The sequence below is a fragment of the Trachurus japonicus genome, chromosome 8 (assembly GCF_045865225.1).
Source record: "Trachurus japonicus isolate A0001 chromosome 8, Traja_1.0".
Lineage (NCBI taxonomy): Eukaryota > Metazoa > Chordata > Actinopteri > Carangiformes > Carangidae > Trachurus > Trachurus japonicus.
Genome location: NC_140914.1, coordinates 2,307,954 through 2,332,835, shown reverse-complemented (window position 1 = coordinate 2,332,835; position 24,882 = coordinate 2,307,954). Strand labels below are relative to the sequence as shown.

Genomic DNA, 24,882 nt, shown 5'->3' with positions numbered 1-24,882 from the left:
ACCCAAAAAACGACCAAACCTCGCTGCAGACCTGGCCTGTGGTCTTGGTCCTGCTCCGACCAATCCAAACCTCTAGAAGGGTCTGGATCGGACGGTGAGGAAGGCCGAGGCCGTCCCTCTGGACAGCGCCGGTCCTCTCCAGTGCACCTTCATGTGGTGCCTCAGGTTGGACCGGGACGAGAAGCGCTTGTCGCACTGCTGGCAGGAGAACGGCTTCTCCTTGGTGTGGATGCGGCGGTGGCAGGCCAGCGCCGTGGACACGCGGAAGGACTTGCCGCAGTCGGGGCACCGGTAGCGCTTGGGCTCGGTGTGGATTCGCCGGTGGTTCTTGAGGGACATCAGGTTGGGGAACTCCTTCTGGCAGGAGATGCAGAAGTAGGTCCCGGTCTTGTGGCTGTTCTTGTGGTTGAGCAGCGAGCTGGCGTGGCGGTACGAACGGCCACACTGGTTGCAAACGAAGCTCCTGGAGCCGCTGGGCGAACTCACCGGACTCAGATCTGAGAGGGGAGAGAAGGAGAACAGGAAGGTTTTAGTTCCTGAAGACCTGAGGGACATTAATGAAGGTCTAAGTCCACCGATATGTCCCAGATAACTGAGGTCCATCAACTCATCTCTGCTCCTGACCTCTGAAGAGACTCAGAACTACCACAACAATGACCAAAACATCCGCATCATTAACCTGCAAGAAAGAAAGGGTTCAACAAACACACATTGTTCTGAGATTATTGTCACAACATTTGGGATTTGAAAACTTTAAAACGACTGGTGCAGCAGCTGTAGTTCCTCTCCTGACCACTCGAGTGAGTCAGTCTCCAAAGACTCGACATGTTTACAGCCTCTAGTGGTCTCTACCGATCACTTCCTGTTTATACAACTCACATGTTTACGCTTAATTAAGGGGGGCGGGGCCTTTTTGACTGACAGACTGAAGTCTCAATGGAAGTCTGATGGAGAAAAGCTAAAAACTTCTATTTAATAATCATAAAAACTGATTTTATTTGGTCCCACGAGCTGCTGGATCTTTACTTTAGAAAAAGAAAAAGAAGAAAGGCCAGCAACACTCGTGTCCTTCTCATAGTTTTTTTTATTGCAAACTGCGTCGGCTGTGTGTTTTAGCGCCGACGCAGTTTGCAATAAAAAAACTATGAGAAGGACACGAGTGTTGCTGGCCTTTCTTCTTTTTCTGTAAGTGCAACTTTTGGCCGTGCACCTCTTCAGTTTTGTTCCTGAAAGTTTTTTTGGAGAGTGCTTGTTTTTCCTTCTTTTGGATCTTTACTTTAGGCCCTCAGAGATTCATCAACTCGTTAAAGTTCTACACACAAGTTGACAAAGAAACTGGTCACATTGAATCGACCAGTTTTGACCAGAGAAGCTGCAGGACATCTTGAAGGAATGAACTTTCTGTGGCCGAACGTTGGTGAGGAACAGATCGGGACAACGGACAAGGACAAGTCCTGACAGACTGAGGAAACAGGCGAGGAAGCAGCTGCTGCAGAAGTCCACAAGATGGAGAAGCTGCTTCCTGAGAGAAGAGCCAACAGCCCAGAGGACACCGGAGAGCCATCAGGACCAGCCCGTGTCCCCCAAGCGTCCCCAACCTCATCAACACCACAGACCAACTGAGCCTGCTGTGCATATTCTCATTTGTCCAGGTCATAGTATCTCAAAGGAGTTTAAATGGAAAGCAACTGGACTTGGTTATTTGTCTAGGAAGACGTTTCACCTCTCATCCAAGAGGCTTCATCAGTTCATGTAGCATCTGACCAGGCTGGGACTGGTCCAACTATCTGGTGTGGAGACTCACTATTTAACCTCTTGTGTGGGCGTTCACAAGACCGATGATGTCACTGGAAACCCTTTGTGCTCCAAGTGCCAACGACAGTCGTTTAAGTGACTGTCTTTGGTGGAAAGTTGGTTTTTCGACTTCGTTAGTGCCCTATTGTGTTATATATAACGACAGTCGTTGGAGTCACTTGCGTTATAGACCAACTGTGGAGACTGGAGACGACGGTGGATCTGACCTGAACCAGGTGCAGAGCCACTAAAGACCAAGAAGCTGCTGAAGGTCCAACAAAGACCTGAAGACGAGAAAGTTCTGTTTCCATCTGAGTTAGTGAAGGGAAAAAAAAACCGAACACCAGCGACACCTCGAGCTGATGAGAACAGGTCAGAACTTACCTACACCTGAGAGTCCGAGTCATCGCGACCGAACTGGTCTCTGAGAGTCCAGGTCCTGGTTTTGTTTTTTCCAGATGTAGTTGATTTTAGGTGTTGAAGAAGCTCTGACCCCTAGTTTCCACCGACTCCATCTCCGCTCCATTCTGACTCTGATCTGGAGACACAGCGCATCACAGGTGGTGGAAACGCTCTGATCGACTTCAATCCACCACTTTATTTTCCCATGATCCATCGCGTCACACCACAACGGAAGTCGGTTTTAGTAGCATTCTAGCGAGCGGCTAACTGGTAGCGTTAGCCACCGGTGTAGGTACCAAATGTGGGGGCTCCGGGCTGCCAAAACCGTTTTGACTAAATCTGATGTTTGTTAAGTCTATAAAACGAAATATTGAACAAACATTACTATTTCTGTGTGCACATTTCTGTAATTAGTCATGGTTATCGTAGTTGTTAGCTTTGCTGCCGCTGACAGCTAACGGCAGCAGCTAAGCTAACAGCAGGACGTCAGCTGTTAAAACCCTCCCGTTGTGGGACACGACATGAAACTACTCCAGTTAGCTCAGTCATGTTGGAACTAGGATATCCGCTGGAGAAAATATTTTTTTCATGGAGCGTTTATTGAGTTATTGTTTACTGACACTGCTAACGGCTAACGGCTAACGGTTAGCCCAGCTAATCTAAAATGCTTGTTCAACAATTCGTTTTATAGACTTCATAAACATCAGAGTAGTCGCAACGGTGATATAGTGACGTGAAAATGTGACATGAAGCTAAAAACTCGTACGTATTGTTCTCATTAAAATTAGGTGATGATTATAAATAAAGTCATCACGGCCGATGTCTATCAACCAGTCTATGCTATCAACAATACAGTCACGGTGGAATGGAGCGTTGTCATGGCGACACCCAGCGTCATTCTCCGGAAAGTGGTGGATAGGAGTGGATTGCTCCTAGTCGTAACAGAGTGGAGACGGACTCGGTGGAAATTCAGGGTTGGCCTCTCTTCTGATTGACTGATCCAATAAAAAATGAGCAGTTTTCAGAATAAAACACTCAGAGAAACCAAATCCTGCGAAGTTGTTGGATGGTGTTGTCCAGGTGGTGAGGGGGCGGGGCTTTGTTGTGACATCACAAAGTGACAGGAAGTCCTGACGGCTGGTTTTAAGGCTCAGTTTCTGAATCCAGGCTGTGTGCATTTCTCTGTGGACTGAGGCTTTGATACTTTCACAATTTTAATAATTGTTTTAGTATTTCATGTGTTTGTGATTTTGCCTGTTTTTTTTAATTGTGTGGCGGCAAATGTCTATTTATTGTCTGTATCTTTCTGAATTTTTCCACTCTAGGAGGCAACAACAGCTCATCTTATCTTATATAGAACCTAGAGCTGCTTTATAATCACACTACACATGGACATCTACCTTTATACTGTATGGAGCTTTAACACAAACATCTACCTTTATACTGTATGGAGCTTTAACACAAACATCTACCTTTATACTGTATGGAGCTTTAACACAAACATCTACCTTTATACTGAATGGAGCTTTAACACAAACATCTACCTTTATACTGAATGGAGCTTTTACACAAACATCTACCTTTATACTGAATGGAGCTTTAATATTGTGGACATTAACGGTGACAGTTCCACTGTTTCAGGTCTAATTTGTAGCCCTGAGTTAATTTCCAGTGTTGATGTTATGAGTGTGAATGTGTAAAAATAAATCATTTGTTTGTGTGGTCTTTGTGTTTTGGGTTCTTTTTCTAAACATACTTTTGTAATAAATAAATAAAAAAACACCTAACAATCACTTTGTGATTGATTGTGAAGGTCAGTACGGTGCTCTGTGTAAATGTATTATAATATTTATTACTCTTAATGAATAAATAGCAAAACGTCTTAAATCCAGAATTGTTTTCATTTTTCCATTTATTGATAAAGATGATTTGAACTTTTGATGTAAACAAACTGAACTTGTTGTTACTTGTCGCCTGTCAACAGTTCGGTGACGTGTGGAGCTGTTGGAGGAGAACGGATTGAAAACACTGAGCTCAACCGTGGATTTTTTTTTCAGCTATTTATTTTCAGTACTCAGCAGTAAGGGTTATAGTATATGGACAAGTTTTTCTGTTAAGAAATGAATTATCAAAACATAGTTTATAAAAGTGTATAGTAAGCATTACATATATATGCATGAAAACAAAAAGTTAGAACTCAAAACAAAAAGGGGGTTATAATCGTTCCAAACCAATCTTTTTTTCCATCTTCTTCTTTTTCTTCTTCTCTCTAAAAACTACTTGAAATGCAGGCGGGAAAGTGTCCACTCCGAAACAAACCAAACATGGTGAGGGAGGAAAATGCAAAAATAAAAATAGAGAATATACAGTTATTATTTGTGTTCTAGATCAAGATCACATGGACTCCTACAGCACTTGACGGTCACTGCACGGCTTTGACTTTTTATCTTTTTTCTTTTTTAAAACTAGCACCAGTGCTCCTGAAAAACGCTGACAAACTGTGTTTAACACACACACAGAGGCTCCAATAGTCAAAAACGCAATTAAATAAAAAGGAAAAAAAAAATAATAACACCAATAAATACAAGAGGTTACCATAAAAGTGTAACATAAAAAAGGTTTGAATGATGAGGACTGAATGCGCTCCAAATAAAGAGGAGGGTCACCGAGTCGTCCCTTTTCAACGTGAGTTTGATTTCTGTGAAACAGAAAGGAGGGAGGAGGGAGGAGGGAGGAGGGAGGGATGAGGTGGGGGGGCGGCGAAGAGATAAATATGGAAGAGAGGGATGATGGGAAGGCTCGACTGAGAACAAACCGTCACAACGTCACTTGGTAAAAGGCAAAAAAATAAAAACACTTTCCATCGTGTAGTTCCAGTTCCTCAAGTCTTGACACGTTAGAACAGAGTAGAGTCTCAGAAGAGTCTCAGTGGAGCCCAGCGTCCATTAACGGCTCCATCGCCTCCACAGAACACAGGGATTGTGGGTACAGAGGGAGGGGGGATGGGGTGGGGTGGGGAATGGGGGGGATCAGGTAGGTGTTTTACATCAACAAAGCTCTAAACTCACACATCCTACAGACTAGTGCCGTCCATTACGAGTGTTAATAATCAGAATAATAATATAAATAAATGCATCACTACAATGATCGGTCGTCTTTTTCCTTCTGAGGACAGAGCTGCAGAGAAACAGTGACAACAACAATACACAACTCAGCCCGACAATATACGTACACCACCTCCTCACGCACTCACTCACTCATTCGCTCGCTCGCTTGTTCGTTCCTACGGTGACGGCTGAGAGACGGATCAGGAGGCCACGCCCCCACACATGTGATGTCACACAGTTTCACCACTCGTTCACACGTACGGACTCAAACTGAGACGAGACGCGGCGGGCGCTCGGCGATGAGCAGCTTCAACATTTTTTATTTTTTTACGTTAATGTTCAGTTATTTTGGTCGATATCGCCGCCGGGCTAACACGCGATGAGATACAAACCTACAAACCTCGCGTCAGAACGACATCGCACAGCTCGGCGCGAAAAAAAGCCCCGAGTGCGATGAATCAGTCCGACGTCCCTTTTCAGAAACCGTTGCTGTGGAAACTACCTCGTCAGAAACATGGCGACTCATCGTGGCCCGGCCCCGGCCCGTTGCTACACGCAGTCGTTGATGAGCTGCGGCGACTTGAAGTGACGTGGCACTTCCTGTTGAATCCGTACGTGAGAACGAGACATGTTACGAAGCTTTCATACACACCGACACACACACAAACACTCACTCACACACACACACAGTTAAACCAGACCCTCAGAGACGGCAGCGTCCGGTCTTCAGCTGTCAAAGCTCCCACAAGTCACTGCTGTCACCTGGGAAACCGTTAAGGTACAAAGAAGGAGAGCGAAAGCAAAGCTCCGCCCTCCACTGCACGGACTCGTTGGTCACTTAGATAAAAACAGTCGGACTTTGTTTTTCGACCAGAATGTGGGTTGAAAACATTGTGACAAAGGCCACGAGAGAAAAATTTCATCAAGACAGAACTCCTCCACTGACACTGAGAAACAACTGCAACAACAGACCAATCAGCTCCTGGGATTGAAATGGACAAGATGGCTCATCACAGGTAAAAACAAGCCAAATCAGACTTCCTCACGCCTTCATGTGGCCCCGCCCCCCCTGACAGTCAGTCTGTCATGAACGTCACTAACACAGGACTTATCAGTCTTTTTTTTACGAGCTGCTCTGTGACAGTCTGAGTTCAGCTCGGCCTCTGCAGCTGACCTCGGCCGGACGGGGCAGCATGCGGGGGGGCGGGGGGGGGGGGTAAGGCAGGTGCAGCGAGGTCCATGCAGTGAAAACTACATCATCATGTCTGTCTACAGTCCCGGTCTGCCTGCCTGTCCGTCTGCTGTCAGTCAGTCTGTGTGGGACGGTCGGACAGTTCGTCGTCCGTGAGGGAAGCCTCAACTCAGCAGAGGTCAGGAAAGGTGTGTGAGCGACAGAGTGTGTGTGTGTGTGTGTGTGTGTGTGCACATCCTCCATTTTCAGTCCTGTGTGTGCGTGTGTTTGTGTGTGTGTGCAGCGTCCTGCTGTCAGTGTATGTTCATGTCATGCAGGAGCTGCACTGAGGTCACACACCCTGTCCTTCACACACACACACACACACACACTACAGCCACACATGGAAAATGAGGAAGAGGAGGGTGAGCAGGACGAAGAGCTACGTTTTGGCATCTCCAGAAACCTTGGCATGTGACTGCCCCTCCCTCCCCTCCCCTCCCCCCTGTCTTGCCCCACCACCCTCCCTCATCCCTTAGCTTATATGAAGGGGCCGCCGGGCATACCCAGGAAGTTGGGCGCACCCATGGCCATGCGGGGGGGCGCCGTCGAGCCGCTCCAGTGCACCTTCATGTGGTGCCTCAGGTTGGACTTGGATGAGAAGCGTTTGTCGCACTGCTGGCAGGAGAACGGCTTCTCCTTGGTGTGGATGCGACGGTGGCAGATGAGTTGTGTGGACACCCGGAAGGACTTGCCGCAGTCGGGACACTGGTAGCGTTTGGGCTCGGTGTGGATCCGCCGGTGGTTCTTGAGGGACATAAGGTTGGGGAACTCCTTCTGGCAGGAGTTGCAGAAGTAGGTCCCAGTCTTGTGGCTGTTTTTGTGGTTGAGCAGGGAGCTGGCGTGTCGGTACGACCGCCCACACTGGTCACAGACATGGGACTTGATGACCTCACTGGCGCCCCCACGGCTGCGGGCTTTCGCCATGCTGCCGGGGTGGAGTCCTTGCTCTTGCATCAAAGTGAGGTCGAGGCCCGACCCCCAGCCCAGCTCCTGGGAGCCCCCCGGTCGGGGCTGCTGGGCTCTGGGCTGGCGGGGCTGCGGCGTCTGGCCGTGGGTGATCTCCATGTGGAGCCGGAAGCTGGCCTGGGTGGGGAAGGCTCGTTGGCAGGACCGGCACGTCAGCTCCCGCTGCTTCTGGTGGACTCGTCGATGGTTGTAGAGCTGAGAGGAAACACGGAAGGCCTTGCCGCAGTCGTGGCAACGGTGGCGCCGTGTCTCAGAGTGGATACGGCGATGGTTCTTCAGGGCAAGCAGGTTGGAGTAGGTCTTGAGGCACACAGCGCAGTGGTAGATGCCGACGGTGTGGGTGTTCTTGTGGTTGAGGAGGGAGCTGGCATGGCGGTAGGAGCGGCCACATTGATCACATCTGTGCAGAGACAAACAAGTAAAAACAAGAAAGGGACACGAGGGGATGGGAGGAGGGAGAGGAGGAAAGAATAAGGGAGATTAGTAACTGAAGATGATAGTTTCTTTCCAGTGTTCTAGCCAAGTTAATCTCAAGTTACTGGTTACCACTTGTACTACTACTAGAATTACTAAAATATTTTCACTAGTCATCATCTAAGATGCTGCATACAGGTATATGATCTGAAATCCGGCTTAAAGCTTTCAAACAAGACTACTTCAAAGTGGTGTACCATTTAAAGTTAAGACTGCTAGACAGGTCACAGGGGAGAGGACTGCTGGGCGGGTGAGGAAGGGAGGGACATGGGAGAAACTATGGACAAACTGGGAACTCATGTTGGGAACTAGGAGGTATCTGCCGCTCCCTGCACTGCACAAATGAACACAAGCTTCGGACAGCTTCTTTCTCATCAGAGAACTATTACAAAGACCTTCTGTAACAGCTGTCTTTTGGGTGATTACTATATCCTGAATAATGGAAATCAAACATGCCCACAGAACCTCCACCAAATCCCTTAACTGATCTGAATAATAACCCCTAGACATGTGCAGTGCAGCTAGCTCCAAATACTTCCTAATCTTCCCTGAGATTCAGTTTGCCTAGACATCAAAATTCAAGAGCCCCATCACATCACTGCAGTTTCTAGTCTGATAACTGGCCAGTATCATGATACTACCTAAGGAAAGCAAACACAAACAAATCAAAGACTACAATCAAAATCATAACAAGAGTAAGGAACACACAACATTAATACTTTAAATTTTGCTAATGTGCTACAAAAATATTCTACTTAAATCAAATCTGTGACAGTGTGCTGAGATAAAGCATGAAAACAGTACATCTACACATGAAATATTTGACTGTAAGTTGCCAAAGAAAACTAAAGTGTGTGATATATGCTAACTGAAAGCAAACGGGGTTGACTTATCTGGTCTCTCCACTAATTCAATTTGTCCAAACTTCAGAAAAATCCGAATTCCGGCACGCGTATGGTCCCAAGGAAGCCGGATTGGAGATCATATACCTGTAATAGACATGTAGAGACCTAAATTTATCTTCACTAATTTTTCATCTTCGAAGAATCACAAACAACTGACGAGAACTCACGTGTACCGACACTCTTCGCCCTCTCCCGTGGGTGCAGTGGCCTTCCTCCTGACTTCCATGCCTACCTGGTTGTCCCCGCAGCGGTGCCTGGCCAGACCAGATCTCCCCTGGAAACTCTTCCCACAGGTGGGGCAGCCAAAGGGGGTAGCACCCTCCTCGTGGACCTTCTGGTGGTTGCGAAGGAACCTGGCGAGCCGGAAGGCTTTCCCACACGTGTGGCAGATGTGCTTCTTCCGCTGGGTGTGGATGCGCATGTGGTTGCGTAGCGCCATGTAGTTGGTGTAAGGCTTGTCACAGAAGTTGCACCGGAAGTTTCCCGTCTTGTGAGTGTGCTTGTGGTTCAGCAAGGAGCTTGCATGTTTGTAGGCGCAGCTGCAGAGGTCGCAGGCATAGGGTCTCTCATCAGAGTCCAGGTCGACAGAGCTCCTCTCCATGCTGATGTTGGTGGAGCTGTTGGTGGAGGAGGATGAAGGCAGGTGTTGGGCTGGGCAGTCGTGGGCTGCAAGCTCATCAGCTGTGGCAAAGCCTTCGCAGCAGCCATCGCACTCAAAATCCATCTGGGCCCCAGGGCCCTGCGGGCCTTTGCACAGGCCTGCTGTAGTGTGGGTAGCTAGCTGCCTCTGAGTGCGGAAGCCCTTGCCACACTCTTGGCAGTTGTGCTTCTTCTGGGCAAAGTGGAGACGTAGGTGATTTTTCATTGCCAACCTGTTGGGGTATGTTGAGTTGCAAACATTGCAGTGGTACTCCCCAATTTTGTGAAGGTTCTTGTGGTTGGCGAGGCTGCCTGCATGCCGATATGTCTTTCCACATTCTTCACAGGCAAAAGGTCGACGTCCACTCTCAGCTGGGTCAAACTTTTGAGGCCTGGAGGTTCCAGCTGAAGAGTAGGGCTTTTTGAACCCTTGGTGGCTGTACTTGACACCCATTGCGTGGCTTTTTGATGACTCTCCTCTCATAGTCTGCATTTGAGATGGGCCAGGTTGCTGAAAACGGGAACCGTTGGGACCACTTCGAACAAGGCCTTTGGCCCGATGTTCCTCGTGGAGCCGGAGGTGGTTGATCAGCTGCTTCTGGATCTTGAAGGCCTTGCCACATTCTTCACACTTGTGCCTGCAGCAGGAAAAGGCAGAGATGAAGAAAGTACAATAGAGTTGATAAAATACATGAATAACCAACACTGAGTTAGCAATGGCTGTGAGCATGACCTTTTGAGGAGGCAGTTACCTCAACCCTAACCCAAATTTTAATCAGTTTGGCCCACAGCTCAAATTCCAATCAGTATGGGTACAATATCTTATCATCAATTTAGGTGCAAGAGTTTGGTGATAAATCGAGTCAGATTTTAAAAATCAGTATGGCTGAACATGGCAAACAATGTTCAAAAGAGACAAAATACTAAATATCTTTGGCCATCAGCCTCCACATTGGATTTAGGAACCACATACCAAATATAGGTAAAGTTCACGTAGTGCTGTTAGTGGAAACCCTGTCTTTCATCTTATACCTCACCAACTGGGATAAACTCAAAGTGATAGTGATCTCATACAATATTCTTACAATGACCTTCCATGGACATAAAATAAAGAACTACCTTTAATAGCATGACAACTCCTGCCCAATTGAAATCAAACAAGAAACAGAATCAGGGACTTACCTCTTCAGGTCAAAGTGGGTCCTTTGGTGATTCTTGAGAGCCAGCAGATTGTAGTAGCGTTTCTGACACACCAAGCAGCGGAAAACACCGGTCTTATGGGACTTCTTGTGGTTGAGGAGTGAGCAAGGATGTCTGTATCCTCGGCCACACTGGTCACACTTGTGGGGCTTGTCACTTTGGTCAACCATTGGCCTACGTCCATCACCACCAACATCACGGCTCCCTCCAGCAACCCCACCACCGACGCCATCTCCTCCAGACATCCCTTTGGCTCCATTCAGACCCTGCTTGCTCAGTGAGCCAGCCCGGTTCTTACCTGGGCACAGGTGGGTAATGAGGTGGTGACGGTCAGCAAAAAACATGCCACAGTCGACACAAATGTGGTTGCGTCCGTCCATCTTGTCATTGCCATTAGCAGAGCTGCCTACAATACCCTGTTGCTGGCCATCTGGCCTTTGGGGGCCGTGAACTAGCTGATGATTCAGGAGGTCTTGCTTTCTGGAGAAGCTCTGGCCACAGGTGGAACATATCATTCTCCAATCCTGCGGCAGACTAGAAGGCCCTGGCGCTGTGGGGTTATTGGCATGGCTACGCAGGTGGCTCCTGAGAGCTCTGAGGCTGGCATAGTGGTTGCCGCAAACCGAGCACTGATACACTTCTCCATCATCATCATCGTCTTTGTCATTGCTCCCCATTCTTTTGCCTCCGCTCTGGGAGTACTGTCGTTGGTTGCCACCTTCTTTTAGGCTGCTGGAACTCCCAGCAGGCAGCGACGTTCCACTGGAGCTGTGATAGTTCATGCTGCCCATAAAACCATTGGACATGTTGCTCTGCTGCTGTTGTGGCTGCTGCGGGCCATGGCGGGGACACATGTGTGACTTGATGCCAGACACATCTCCATACATCTCACCGCAGTCGGCACACACATGTCTGTCTGCCTGGCGGTGAGCAGAGTTGCTCTGGGAAAGTGAGCTGCCGTCAAAGCGATCATGGAATTCGAGAGAGTCCAACCCACTGCTGTGGCCACCGTCTGGTACAAAGTGGGCAGCATCACCAAGATTCCCTGGCAGTGAGATTGGAGTGGTGGCACCGCTGCCTTCCTGGACGTAGTTCTGCTGGGAGTCCAGAGTTAGGGGCTCTGAAGATAGCCAATCATTACCGTCGCTACCGATAGGCTGGTTGGAGTTTCGTCCCTTGTGGCTTCGTAGGTGGCTGTGCAGCGCTGCCAGGTGAGGGTACTGCTTACAGCAGATGGTACACTGGTAGTGGCCTGTCTGATGGCAGCGTTTGTGGTTGACCAGACTTCCCGCATGTCGGTAGCTTTTCCCACACTCCCCGCACTTGAAGCGCCGCTCTCCGTCATCTGGAGAATTTGCTTGGGGCACACGACCACCAGAGGGAGAAGACACGGAGCCCTGTGATCCAGAACTGAGTGTGTCTGAGTTTAGGATGGAGTTGTCTTGGCCATGGGAGCCAGGGTGGGGATCATGGGTCAGGTAGTGGACCTTCAAGGTCTCCAGATCCGGGTGTCCTGCGCCACAGTATGCACAGGTGTAAATGGGATTGTTGACTGGAGGGCCCATTATGGGATCATAGGGACCTCTCTTGTCACTGGGCAGAGGTGGCAGGGGCAAGGGGTCCCCCAGGGCTGGGGTGTACGCTGGGGATCGTACTGCACTCAGATTGTGAGGCATGATGCCTGGGAAACTGCGAGGTAATCCAAGGGAGGGTGAAGCCGCGTTGTGCAGCAGGATGTGCTCTTGGAAGTCCGCCTTGTTTGGCAGAGCTATCTGACACAGGTGGCAGAAGCAGGCGGCCGTGTCGTCACTCTGGGATGACTGAGTGCCACTGCTGCTACTGCTGCTCACCATGGATGCCCCAGGGGTCTTGAACTTCGAATGAGTTCTCTCGTGGCTGTTTAAGGCAGCCAGGTTGCTAAATTGTTTGAAACACACAGAGCACTTAAAAGTTCCTTGTTGGTGACACTTCTTGTGGTTCACCAGGCTACCGTGATGCCGGTACGTTCTGTCACACTGATCACACTTGAAGGGTCTGTCCCAAGCGTCGTCGGATTCAGGGGAGCCTTTCTTTCCGTGGTCGTCTGTCTCGTGGCTTTGGAGGACACTATGTCCCATACCACTATTATTCAAATGAGAGCGCCCGAACCCGTCAGAGAGGTCCTGGGCGAGACCGTAGTCTCTCTCGTCGTGGCCTGCCTCCTCAGGTACCTCTTCGCTCTCTTCTTCTGTGTGTGCACTACTAGGGGATAAAGTATGGATACGGAGGTGGTTCTTCAAAGCTACAGCGTTTGGCAGGGTACGGGTACAAACGGGACACTGGAATGAACCCACTTCGTGAGACTTTTTATGATTAGCTAGACTAGCAGCGTGCTTGTAAATTCGGCCACACTGTTCACACTCAAAACGTCCGTTTTCTTCTTGCTGATAATGTGCTTTCATATGCTCTAGAAGACTTGGAGTACTCGGGCAAACCATATCACACTCTTTACAGGGGAAACCCTTGGCACGACTCATATCATGCATTGCCATAGTACTCTAAAGCAAATAGGTTGGAGAAAATCACGTTCACAACAAGGTAATGAACAGTGATATTAAGGAGGCTGGGGAGGAAAGAGCGGGCTTAGCTCTTCAGCTGAGGGAAGGGGTGGCGGCCATTTTCTCCCGAAGAGCCGTTAGAGCAGGTCCAACCAATCAGGACCCACCCTGGGAGGTGGCGGGCCTGCGGGGTCACACCGGCCAATGAGGTATCACTGTGAAGACAAGAGAAAGAAAAAAAGGGATCACTTAAAGAACTGACATTTAACCTTGTTTTTCAGACAATAATTATTCACTGGTGACGGCCAGTTTACTTTTGATGGGAAACAACATCAAGCAGTTGTCACCTTAAACTCTTAGAACATACTACAATAACCTAATGAATTAACTCATTACTTGTAAAGTAATTAAGTAGTTTTCCTTCACTAGGAGCTGGGGGTGTAACGGTTTTTGTATTCGTCTTGTGCCGTCACGGTACACAGGTCACGGTTCGGTGCACGCAGTCACACGACGAGTACGTCTGAGTGAGTATTAAAAAAAAAAAAGAAAGAGAGAAAGACAACTTGTGTGCAACAACTTATCCCGCTGCTTTTAAGCCTCTTGACATAAACACAGACAGGACCAGAAACATCACCAAAACAACTGGCATACAGCCTGTATAACGTGTAAAACAACATTAATGTTAGTTTCTTTTTTTTTAATAATAGTTGCCAGTTGTCACAGGGTGTTTTATCCTCTAGAATGAATTAATGGTATTATAACACTCCTAATGCACTTGTTTTATGTTTTATTCTATTTATTTATTACTTTTATTACAGAAGTTGTGTTTTTAGTTTCACACTTTTGATGTTGTACTAAACCCGTACCGAACCGTGACCCCCAAACCGAGGTACGTACCGAACCGTGACCTGTGTGTACCGTTACACCCCTAGTAGGAGCTGCATGTTACGGCGCCACACATGGGCCTGGCGGACGTACTACAGCGTTACGGCGCCACACACAGGCCTGGTTGACGTACTACAGCGTTTAGAGTCGTTTTCAGTGGATCAGAGTGGACGCAGATATTTGTTGAAACGATGCCGTGTTTATGGAAATCTTTTTCAAAATGAACAAGAGAAGGATTGTTTTGGGATAAGCTCCGTTTCCATATGGACAAGGCCTAAGTCTGGACTGTCTGAATCACACCGTTTCTCCCACCTGACAGCACTCAACCGCCTGCAGGACACACCTTTGTTTACAGTGTAAAGAGGCTGAAGCTCACTATGCACCTCCCCCCCACCCAACCAATATCAACAAACACCCAGAGCCGAACCTGCCCACCAACAGTCAACTGGTTTCACACTAGTGCGACCGCAGTGAAGGCATTCACACCATCACTGGAACAAACAACAGCAGATTTGCTGCTATATTGAATCAGATGAAGGAAAAACGGAGGGAACAACAAACTCAATCTCTTTTAGGTTTTCTGCTGATTATATGAAAGACGCAACTTCAATATGTTTAAATAAATCATCAATAAGACAATTTGAGATTACTGAAGTGTATTACAGTGAATTAACAGATGAAACCAACTAATAACTGCAACTAAGCAACAACTTAAAATTGTACAAATCATATGAAATTATAAACAATATGATCAAATCAATTAAGATGGTCACATGACAACGTTAACTTTGGTTTGGTTGGTACAACACACTGATCATGTGGTTTATACACTCTCTGATCAAACAGCTCCTCATCACGTTTTCAGACCTGAACATCATTATTCAAATTTTCATTATTTTGAGTTGTTTTTTTATTTAAGAATTTTATTTTTTGGGGTAATTTTAAAGAACTTTTGGCAGGAAATGATTATCAATTATAATTATTTACCTAAATATTCATCTATATTAATGAAAGTCTCAGAGCTGAAACTGTGTCGGCCTGAAAACACAAATAATGATGATTATGTCGTCTAACATTGACTCTGTTCTGTTTGTGTGTTTTAATGTAAGAAGCTGCAGCGGCCGCCTCGGTCTCAGATGAGGAAGAATAAAACCTCACATTCATCTCAGGAACCAACTATTGTGTAAATTATTGATTAATCCCCCCATTATTTCCTCAATTAATCTTCTGATCAATACGACTCCAGCGGTGAAAAATGTCTGGTACACCGACACCGAGGAATGAAATGTCAACACACACAAGAGGTGAAAAACGGTGCGTTAACACACACACACACACACACACACACAGAGACACACACATACAGACATACACACAATCCCTCAGTAACCAGTCAGTAATCAGATCAATAGTTGCTTAAGGAGCAAAGTGATTAAAGCGAGTCGATGCCTGTGACAGTGTTAACGAGCTAATCTGGACTCTGTAACAGATTACACCAGGACGCCGGGGTAATCTACTGTCTCTACACACACACACACACACACACACACACACACACGGTGTTAGCGTCGAGTGTGGTTTGTTAGTTCAAGCAGTGCTGGTCTTTATTATTAGTTAACAGCAGTTAATTGGCTCGACCATAACAACCGTCGCCAACTAACTGAGTGATGGAGTTACGCCGTTGGTCGAACCCGAGTGTTGTGACAGGTGAGAGGGAAACGATCCTGTTAAAGAGCAGTTTTCACCTTTTTAAACACATATTATATTATATTATATTATATTATATTATATTATATTATATTATATTATATTATATTATATTATATTATACAGGGTTCCTACACATTTGAAATTTCCAAATTCCATACTTTCTCCAGACCCTAATTTCCAGACTTCTCGGTAAAAAAAAATCAAATAATTTGTGATATTTAAGTAAACAGATGTGCATAATATTAAAAGAAAACATGCAATTTGTCTTGTTTTCATTATTTTGAATGTGTATGCCATTATGCAACCAAATAATTTCCAGGAGATTGTAGCTAGGTACAATAGCACATACAAAATAGTTAACCCAATAACTTCAGATAAGACCAAACCAAGATAAGATAAATAAAATAAATATATTTCCATACTTTTCATACTTGCGTAGGAACCCTGACTATATTACATTATATTATATTATTAATTATATTATATTATTTACTCATCTGAACAGGTGAGATGTTTAAAAATCAAACACACTGATCCAGCTGTGTCGGACAGATGTGACCTCACAGGTGTTTCATTAGACTCAACTCATCATCAATTCAATTTCAATTCATCAATCAGTATTTTCAGACCAACAGAAAGTCATTGATTATTAATAACTGAGACAATTAGTCCATTAACGATGCAGCCAGGTCAGATATTGATCTGGCTGGTGTTTATTTAAAGATATTAAATAGTTAGGACAAATTATTAAACCTAAATATTATGGAACATAATGGGATGTTTGTGATAATACTCTGGCTGCTCCCACTACACCTGAGGACCCGAGGCCTGGATGTGATTGGCTGTGGAGCTCAGCAGTGATGTATTATTTATTAATTTATTACATCTGAATGAATTCAAACACTCACAGGTTGATTGATTTAATTATTGATCTAGACGCACAGGAAATCAGACAAGTGAATGAATCGTTAGAACATCTCAGAGTTTTTACTGTAAAGTTCGTTAAAAACAGGAAAGAAAACTTAATCGTGTGCAACGATAAAATCTTCCCACTTGAAAGTTTGGTATTTTCACCAAACTGATTATTGATTATCATAAGAGTCAATTGGCGGATGAATGGAGGGATTGATGCAGCTTTTAACTAATGAAGAAATAAAATCTGTTGTGCTTCAGAGTCCAATTAAACACACACAAACGCTTAATGTGTATTCATTCAGTTAATTATTAATCAATCTATCGATTACTTCTGTATTACACATCTGTGAGACGACGTTGTTGTATTAAAACGTCAGCTGATGATCAGTTTTATTTATTTATAACAACACATGACAGTGATATTTGTACCGCAAACCATTAAAAGACTAAAAACCATCGTCTACTCCATATTATTGATTCACCAACAAACCGCTGATCAGATAAAAACTGTGTCAACTCTGAGAAAAAGTAGAAAATGTCACAAACAAAATCGATAATTATTTGATTAATTTTCCAGATTATGAGTCGTGTTGTGGTATATTTGGTAAAAAAATACAGCTCTGGAAAAAAATTAAGACACCACTTCCACAAATGTTTCTTAAAAAGCATCTCAACACTGATTCCAGTCCAGTTATTTTTAAAACACCAGTCATCACCTGAACCACATCTGGTTTTATAGGAAGATTATAAATAAAAACCACTGCTGGATTAAACATCGACATTATCCCACAAAAACTGATTTATAAACTCTTCTTGAGATAAAATATTCATGTTGTGTTGTTTAGGAATGAATATGGACATGTTTTCTTTGCCTTATTATTAACTCATTGAGTGCCGCGCTCCTTTCCAAAGTTTTAGTCAAGTGTACCGGCAAATTAGACCATATTTGACTTTTTATTTTAGAGCCATAGTGTATTCTATATTATTGCCACCAACACATACTGTGGCTCATTTGAAAGGTTTAACTTTATCCTTCAAATGGCCACAAACCGTTTGTTTCTACGTGCCTCCGTTCCTGAGAAAAGTCAAGCTAAACATGGCTGGGTTTCACCAAAATCCCTCCTTTTTTTCTAGAAAAGGAGATAGAGCGTCTTTTATGAAAGGTGCTCTGTTTGTGTCTGTCGCTCTTCAGACACTCGCATTTCTGGATCAAAGGGCTCGTATAAGATAAATATACACAACAATTGTTGTTCTATTCACAAAACCACCATCGGGGGCGGGGGGGCGCCACTAAACAGCAATAACACAGACGCACCGTGCCGTGTCACAGCCTCTCGCCGCGGAACGTGAGGCTCTGCCGGCCACAGCGGCTCGCGAACACCGGTCCCGCCGGTGGTCGCGGTCCGTCTGTGGTACGGGTCGGTGGTGCCGGTCTGCTTTGGTCCAGAGACCATCAGATTTTACCGCGGGAGGACTTTGGGGAGGACACGGTGTTGCTCCAGATGAAGACCGGGCGGGACAGTGGGCTGAGAGCTTCCTGGTTCAGCTCCCAGCTGCTGCAGCCTCGCGGGTGAGAGCAGAGCAGCAGCGGAGCAGCTGCTGCATCCACATGCAGAACTCCGTTTGCAGAAGCTGAGTTATGATAAAAACTTCCAGATCATGAGCTGTCATGTGACTTTGATCGTCATCTATTTCAGTTCTCCTCGTCGTAGAGTCCCCAAATTTACATATAATGTGTATTAAAGTGTCTATTTTCATAATTTAAAAAAAAAGCAAAAAACGAAAAATTTCGTTTTTGGCACTCAACGCATGGGAACGAAAAACGAGAAATTACGTGGTTGGCACTCAATGAGTTATTATTCAAGGTCTGAAAAGACTTGATATTTTTTGTTATTTTGACCCGTTTTTGACATTTTTAGGGAGAAATGTTGTCAGTGTCAGTTTTAAAGGGATAGTTCACCCAAAATTCAAATGTCACTCATTATCTCCTCCCCCTCATGTGGACTAAGGGCTGGGAGAAGTTTCAGAGTCCTCCGTGGCTTCTCTGAGTTACAGGGGGTCTCGGCGTAGCAGTGCATGTCCATATGACGGTTGCAAATGGATACCAACTGTCTTCTTAACAAAAAGACACACCAAAAAACGTATGTAATCCGAAAAAATTAAATAAGTCTATGTTTTAAGCTTGTTTGTAGCGGAAGCTCCCAGTGAATTGAGACTGAGACACTGGGAGCTTCCTCTACAAACAAGCTTAAAATATAGACTTATTTAATTTTTTTCAGAACAATTTCTCATTTCGGGGCTTCAATACAAGACGGACATTACATACGAGCAGCATGGAGGTATCTGGATGTTTTTTGGTGTGTCTTTTTGTTATGAAGACAGTTGGTATCCATTTGCAACCGTTATATGGACATGCACTGCTACGCCGAGACCCCCTGTAACTCAGAGAAGCCACGGAGGACTCTGAAACTTCTCCCAGCCCTTAGTCCACATGAGGGGGAGGAGATAATGAGTGAAATTTCAATTTTGGGTGAACTATCCCTTTAATTATTTAGTTTAAAGGAGCCACAGTCGCCTATAAGTTTATGTGCAAGATCATTCTCTAAAGCAAATTCAGTGTCCCTGTTAAAGGCAGGCAATTTTGAAGTAATCTAAAAGTAATCCAGTAAATCTTCAGATTACATTGCTTTACTTGAGTAATCCAAATACATTACAGATTACTTTTCAGGACATGTAATCAGTAATCTGTAGGGGAATACATTTTAAACTTCAGTGCTGTAGTCTATGTGCCCTAGTGTCTTTCTCCCATGTCTTTAGTCCATGTGTTGTGTGTTTGTCTTCCTTGTTTTTAAATCCATGTGTAGCTACTGTCGACCATCAAATAGGACCACAATGGAAACAAACCTTTGGGCTTTATTGTGTTTTTAATCCTTTTGAACACTTGTCTGATGTTGTTAAATAAAGTTTTCAATTCAATTCAATTTTCAAAAGTAAACGCTGATAGTCAATAGTCAATAATGAGCTGATCGATCGGAGAGGTGCAGTGGCTGACTGAGTTTAAACAGCTGCAGACTCTCACTCCCTCGGCTCAGCAGCCAATCACAGCCTTTCTCTCTCTCTATGTGTCTGCTCAGCTTCAGATAAAGTAAACAAACCGAGTCCGGGCTGCTCGTTAACGCGCGCGCCCTTTATTCACCGACACACACACACACACACACACCGGAGGCACGCGGCTGTTTGCAGGTATAATCCAGGTAGCATGGATTCACACACACCGACAGAGAGAGTCTGCATCATCCTCATCCTCATCCTCATCCTCATTCTCTCGGTCTATCTGTGCACAAAGGGCCAGTCGGTGCGTGTGTGTTGTGTTTCCTGCAGCTTTTTGCACCAAATAACAAAAAAAACACACACAGTTTGACCAGTCAACTCTCTGCAGACTGGGATCAACTGGGTTGGTTCAATTAAATGAGTAAATGAGTCCGGTGCTGCTGTTTGGTTGGTTGGTTGGAACAAAACCCTGCAGCAGCCACACCGGAACAGTTTATAAACATGCCTGTGTGTGTGTCTGTGTGTGTGTGTGTAAATTAACGGAGAGAGGCTGCAGCTCCCTGACCTTGGCCCGTCTCTCCCTCCTTCTCCTTCTCCTTCTCAGCATGAACATAACATGAATGTGTCGGGGACAAAGCGGGGCTTCTCCTCCTTCCTCCCTCGGCCGACATTTCCTCCCCTTCCTCCGGCCTGATTCCCCCCGATTCAACCCGCGGAGAAACACACAAAACACACAAAACAACCGGCCAGAAGCAGCTGGAGAAGCGGCGGCAGCGATGAGGGGGAGATGGGGGGAGAACCGTCGGTGTGTGTCCGACATGATGCTCGCAGCAGAGCGGGACAACACCTCCCCACCCAGCCTCGACTCTCGCTGAGCCCCTCATCTCCATCGGAAAATGGCTTTCCCTCCGCAGCAGCAGCAGCAGCAGCAGAGCCATTTTCCCCCCATGCTAACGGAGCTAGCTGCTCTGCTCTGTCTACCGTTACCCACACAAACACAGCCTGCTAGCCCGCCTGCTGCAGCCCCCAGCCCGGGTAAACACCCTCCGACCGCCGACCACACGGTGCAGATTGAAGAACCGGGTCAATCCGGATTAGATTCTGTCTTTTTTTAGTTTTAAAAAATCTTGCATTTTGTGGATAAAAGCTATTAAAGAAATAGGAAAAACAGGCAGAAACACGGCCGAGCTAGCGCTAGCATTAGCATTAGCTCCTGGTGGCTAGCTAGCTAGCAGCAGCAGTTGCCCCCCCGCGATGACAGAGAGGGGGGAGAAAACGGAAGTTCAACACAACAAAATGGCACAACAACAACAACACAATTACAACACAGATTAAACCGACTGTGTGTTTTTATTTCCAGGCGGTAATACATAAATACATAAATAAATAAATCCCCACCGCTGAGGTTAGCGCCGCCGCTGCAGCAGCTAGCCTAGCCTAGCCTAGCCTAGCATCCCGAGGCTAGCCCGGAGCTACACAAAGATCTCGACACACACACACACACACCGCGGCCCCCGCTTCACTCCGCGTTAAAACCCCTCGTTTTTCTCTCCGTTTCCCGCTCCAGGCTCACACACTTACCCCTCGGTCGGCCCCTGCCCCGCGGTGTGGACGACGCGGCGGCGCGGAGCTGCAACACGGGACAGTTTCACGGATTAGACATGGTTATTATTTCTCCTCCCGCTGCTCAAACCGCCGACTTTTGCTGCTGCTGCTGCTGCTGCTGCTCGGGTCTCCCCCCCCTTCGCCTCTCCTCTCCTCGCCGCGCCGCTCCGTCGCTCCGACGCGCACTTCCTGAGCGGCAGCGAACACGGCGACGCGTCATCATGCGCAGAACAAAATACAATAAAATAAAATAAAATAAAAATATCTCAGCAGCAGCAGCAGTAGTCTAGTCTAGTCTCACCCGGGTCAGCAGCAGCGCGGATCTCAGTCAGACTTCTTGTTGTTGTTGGCGCAGTTCGGCCCCTCAAACCAAACCAAACCGAGCCGAGCCGAGCCGAGCCAGGCTGCTGGACTGGATGGTCGCGGGGCAAATGACACACTGAGGTCATTTTACCAAAACCAAAACCAAAGGCTGTGGCACCGTGGAAACCGACCAGGGTCCACTGATGGGCCTCTTATCAATTCATCTGTTAGTTTTAACCAGAACAAAGAGATCAGATCACATCACCCCAGCAGTGAAGTTGGATATTTGACAGACATTTGCTCCTTCTCAATAGGCCTACATAAAAAATTCATAGAAAATATAAGATGTGTTCAAATGCAATAAACAGAGGTATGTGTAATAGAGCAGGCTTAGCTCTACCATCCTGTGTTGGTTTTGAGCCAACAGGTCACATGACCTGGGAGTTATTGAGCTACAATGCTCATATTTACAGTATAAAATACTTAATTTTACATCTCTAAATATTTATTATTAATTTATTTCATGTAAATATGAGCCTTATAGCTCAATAACTCCCAGGTCATGTGACCTATTTGCTCAAACTCAACACAGGACAGAAGATCTAAGCCTCCTCTATTACACACACCTGTATTTATTGCATTTAAACACATTTAATATTTTATATGAATTTTTAATGTATTTTATACTGTAAATATGAGCATTATAGCTCAATAACTCCCAGGTCATGTGACCTGTTGACTCAAACACACAGGATGGTAGGGCTAAGCCTCCTCTACTACACACACCTCTTTTTATTGCATTTGAACACATCTTATATTGAAATTTTAATGTAGCCTATTGAGAAGGAGCGAATGTCTGTCAAATATCCAACTTAAAACTAACTTCACTGCGGTAGTTCTTAGACCTTACATTGGCTCCCAGTCAGCTACAGAATAGATTTTAAAGTTCTGCTACTGGTTTACAAATCACTGAATGGATTAGGTCCAGAATACATGAATGACGTGTCAGTAGAGTCTAAACTACATGAATGACATGTTGGTAGAGTCTAAACTACATGAATGACGTGTTAGTAGAGTCTAAACTACATGTTAGTAGAGTCTAAACTACATGAATGACGTGTTAGTAGAGTCTAAACTACATGAATGACATGTAAGTAGAGTCTAAACTACATGTTAATAGAGTCTAAACTACATGTTAGTAGAGTCTAAACTACATGAATGACGTGTAAGTAGAGTCTAAACTACATGTTAATAGAGTCTAAACTACATGTTAGTAGAGTCTAAACTACATGAATGACGTGTCAGTAGAGTCTAAACTACATGTTAGTAGAGTCTAAACTACATGTTAGTAGAGTCTAAACTACATGTTAATAGAGTCTAAACTACATGTTAGTAGAGTCTAAACTACATGTTAGTAGAGTCTAAACTACATGAACGACGTGTCAGTAGAGTCTAAACTACATGTTAGTAGAGTCTAAACTACATGAATGACGTGTCAGTAGAGTCTAAACTACATGTTAGTAGAGTCTAAACTACATGTTAGTAGAGTCTAAACTACATGTTAATAGAGTCTAAACTACATGTTAGTAGAGTCTAAACTACATGTTAGTAGAGTCTAAACTACATGTTAGTAGAGTCTAAACTACATGAATGACGTGTCAGTAGAGTCTAAACTACATGTTAATAGAGTCTAAACTACATGTTAGTAGAGTCTAAACTACATGAACGACGTGTCAGTAGAGTCTAAACTACATGTTAGTAGAGTCTAAACTACATGTTAGTAGAGTCTAAACTACATGAATGACGTGTCAGTAGAGTCTAAACTACATGTTAATACAGTCTAAACTACATGTTAGTAGAGTCTAAACTACATGAACGACGTGTCAGTAGAGTCTAAACTACATGTTAGTAGAGTCTAAACTACATGTTAGTAGAGTCTAAACTACATGAATGACGTGTCAGTAGAGTCTAAACTACATGTTAATAGAGTCTAAACTACATGTTAGTAGAGTCTAAACTACATGAACGACGTGTCAGTAGAGTCTAAACTACATGTTAGTAGAGTCTAAACTACATGTTAGTAGAGTCTAAACTACATGAACGACGTGTCAGTAGAGTCTAAACCCAGTAGAGCTCTGAGATCTACTGACTCAGGTCAGATAGTGGAGCTCAGAGTTCAGACCAGACATGGTGAAGCAGCATTTAGCTGTTTATGCTGCAACAACTGGAACAAACTACCAGCAGAACTGAGATCAGCCCCAACTGTCAGCACTTTTAAATCCAGGTTAAAAACATTTCTCTTTTCACGTGCTTATAGCTGAGCTCTTTTTAACAACTTTAAACTCTATCTATTTTCTTTTATTTTACTTTTTTATTCTTCTTTGCTCCTGCTTTTATGCTGTTCTTTTAAAAAAAAAAAGAATGTTTTGTCTTTATGTAAAGCACATTGAGTTGCCTTGGTATGAAATGCGCTGTATAAATAAAGATGCCTTGCCTTGCCTAGTGATTGACTATCTATATCTATAGCCTATTGATACGAGCACACACACGCGTTCATAACACAAGATACAAAAATATATGACCTTTCTATAAATAGCAGTTTTTGTTTCAATGAGCATTTTCATTCTGAGAATATTATTTATTGATGTCGGCCTGTTGATCACAGAGAGAAACTGACTGAACGGAAAAGGGCTGATTGAAAAAAATTGATGAAAAGAGCACACACACACACACACACACACACACACACACACACACTAAAAACATGATACACACCTTTCATTTCATTTTATTTATTCCATTCATGGTATAGCCTATATAGCCTACTTCACATGGTTGCACATATTTACATAATGTAATTATAAATGAAAAGGAGCAGGATGAAGAAACACTTATAGTACCTGAATAGTTAGAATTACATTGGCTTACTTCAACACCAATAATATACTCTATTTCAAAAAATTAAAGATGATGAAACATGTAGCCTAATAATAAGAAAACAAACAAGCAAAATAGCAGTAGACACCACTCTTCTATCTATCTTTTCTCCCCCCCCTTCTTTTTCTCCTTCTCCTTTTTTGTAGACGCTTATCTTTTCTTTTTTAAACATTTTCTTTAACTGAGACATACTTGTACAACTTCTCAGGTCCTTGCTT

At 44.9% G+C, this 24,882-nt stretch overlaps 1 protein-coding gene across 1 annotated transcript; it reads right to left on the bottom strand.

The window, feature by feature from the left end:
- Positions 1-21,551, bottom strand: LOC146982307 (zinc finger protein 646). The gene is made up of 5 exons (XM_085783277.1): positions 21,401-21,551; positions 10,704-13,473; positions 9,050-10,159; positions 7,041-7,903; positions 1-497 (listed from the first exon to the last, which is right to left on the bottom strand). Exons 2-5 carry the CDS (start codon positions 13,250-13,252, stop codon positions 73-75), a joined length of 4,947 nt encoding a protein of 1,648 aa, XP_085639403.1. The 5' UTR covers positions 13,253-13,473; positions 21,401-21,551; the 3' UTR covers positions 1-72.
- Between the last annotated feature and the right edge of the window lie 3,331 nt (positions 21,552-24,882).

Bases quoted from the DNA above. Each gene is read 5' to 3' on its own strand.
- LOC146982307 (XM_085783277.1), bottom strand. From the start codon at position 13,252: ATGGCAATGCATGATATGAGTCGTGCCAAGGGTTTCCCCTGTAAAGAG. The intron at 10,160-10,703 runs GTAAGTCCCTGA...TTCCTGCTGCAG, and splicing joins ACCCACTTTGACCTGAAGAG to GCACAAGTGTGAAGAATGTG. The intron at 498-7,040 runs GTATGCCCGGCG...CTCCCCTCTCAG, and splicing joins GGGTGCGCCCAACTTCCTGG to ATCTGAGTCCGGTGAGTTCG.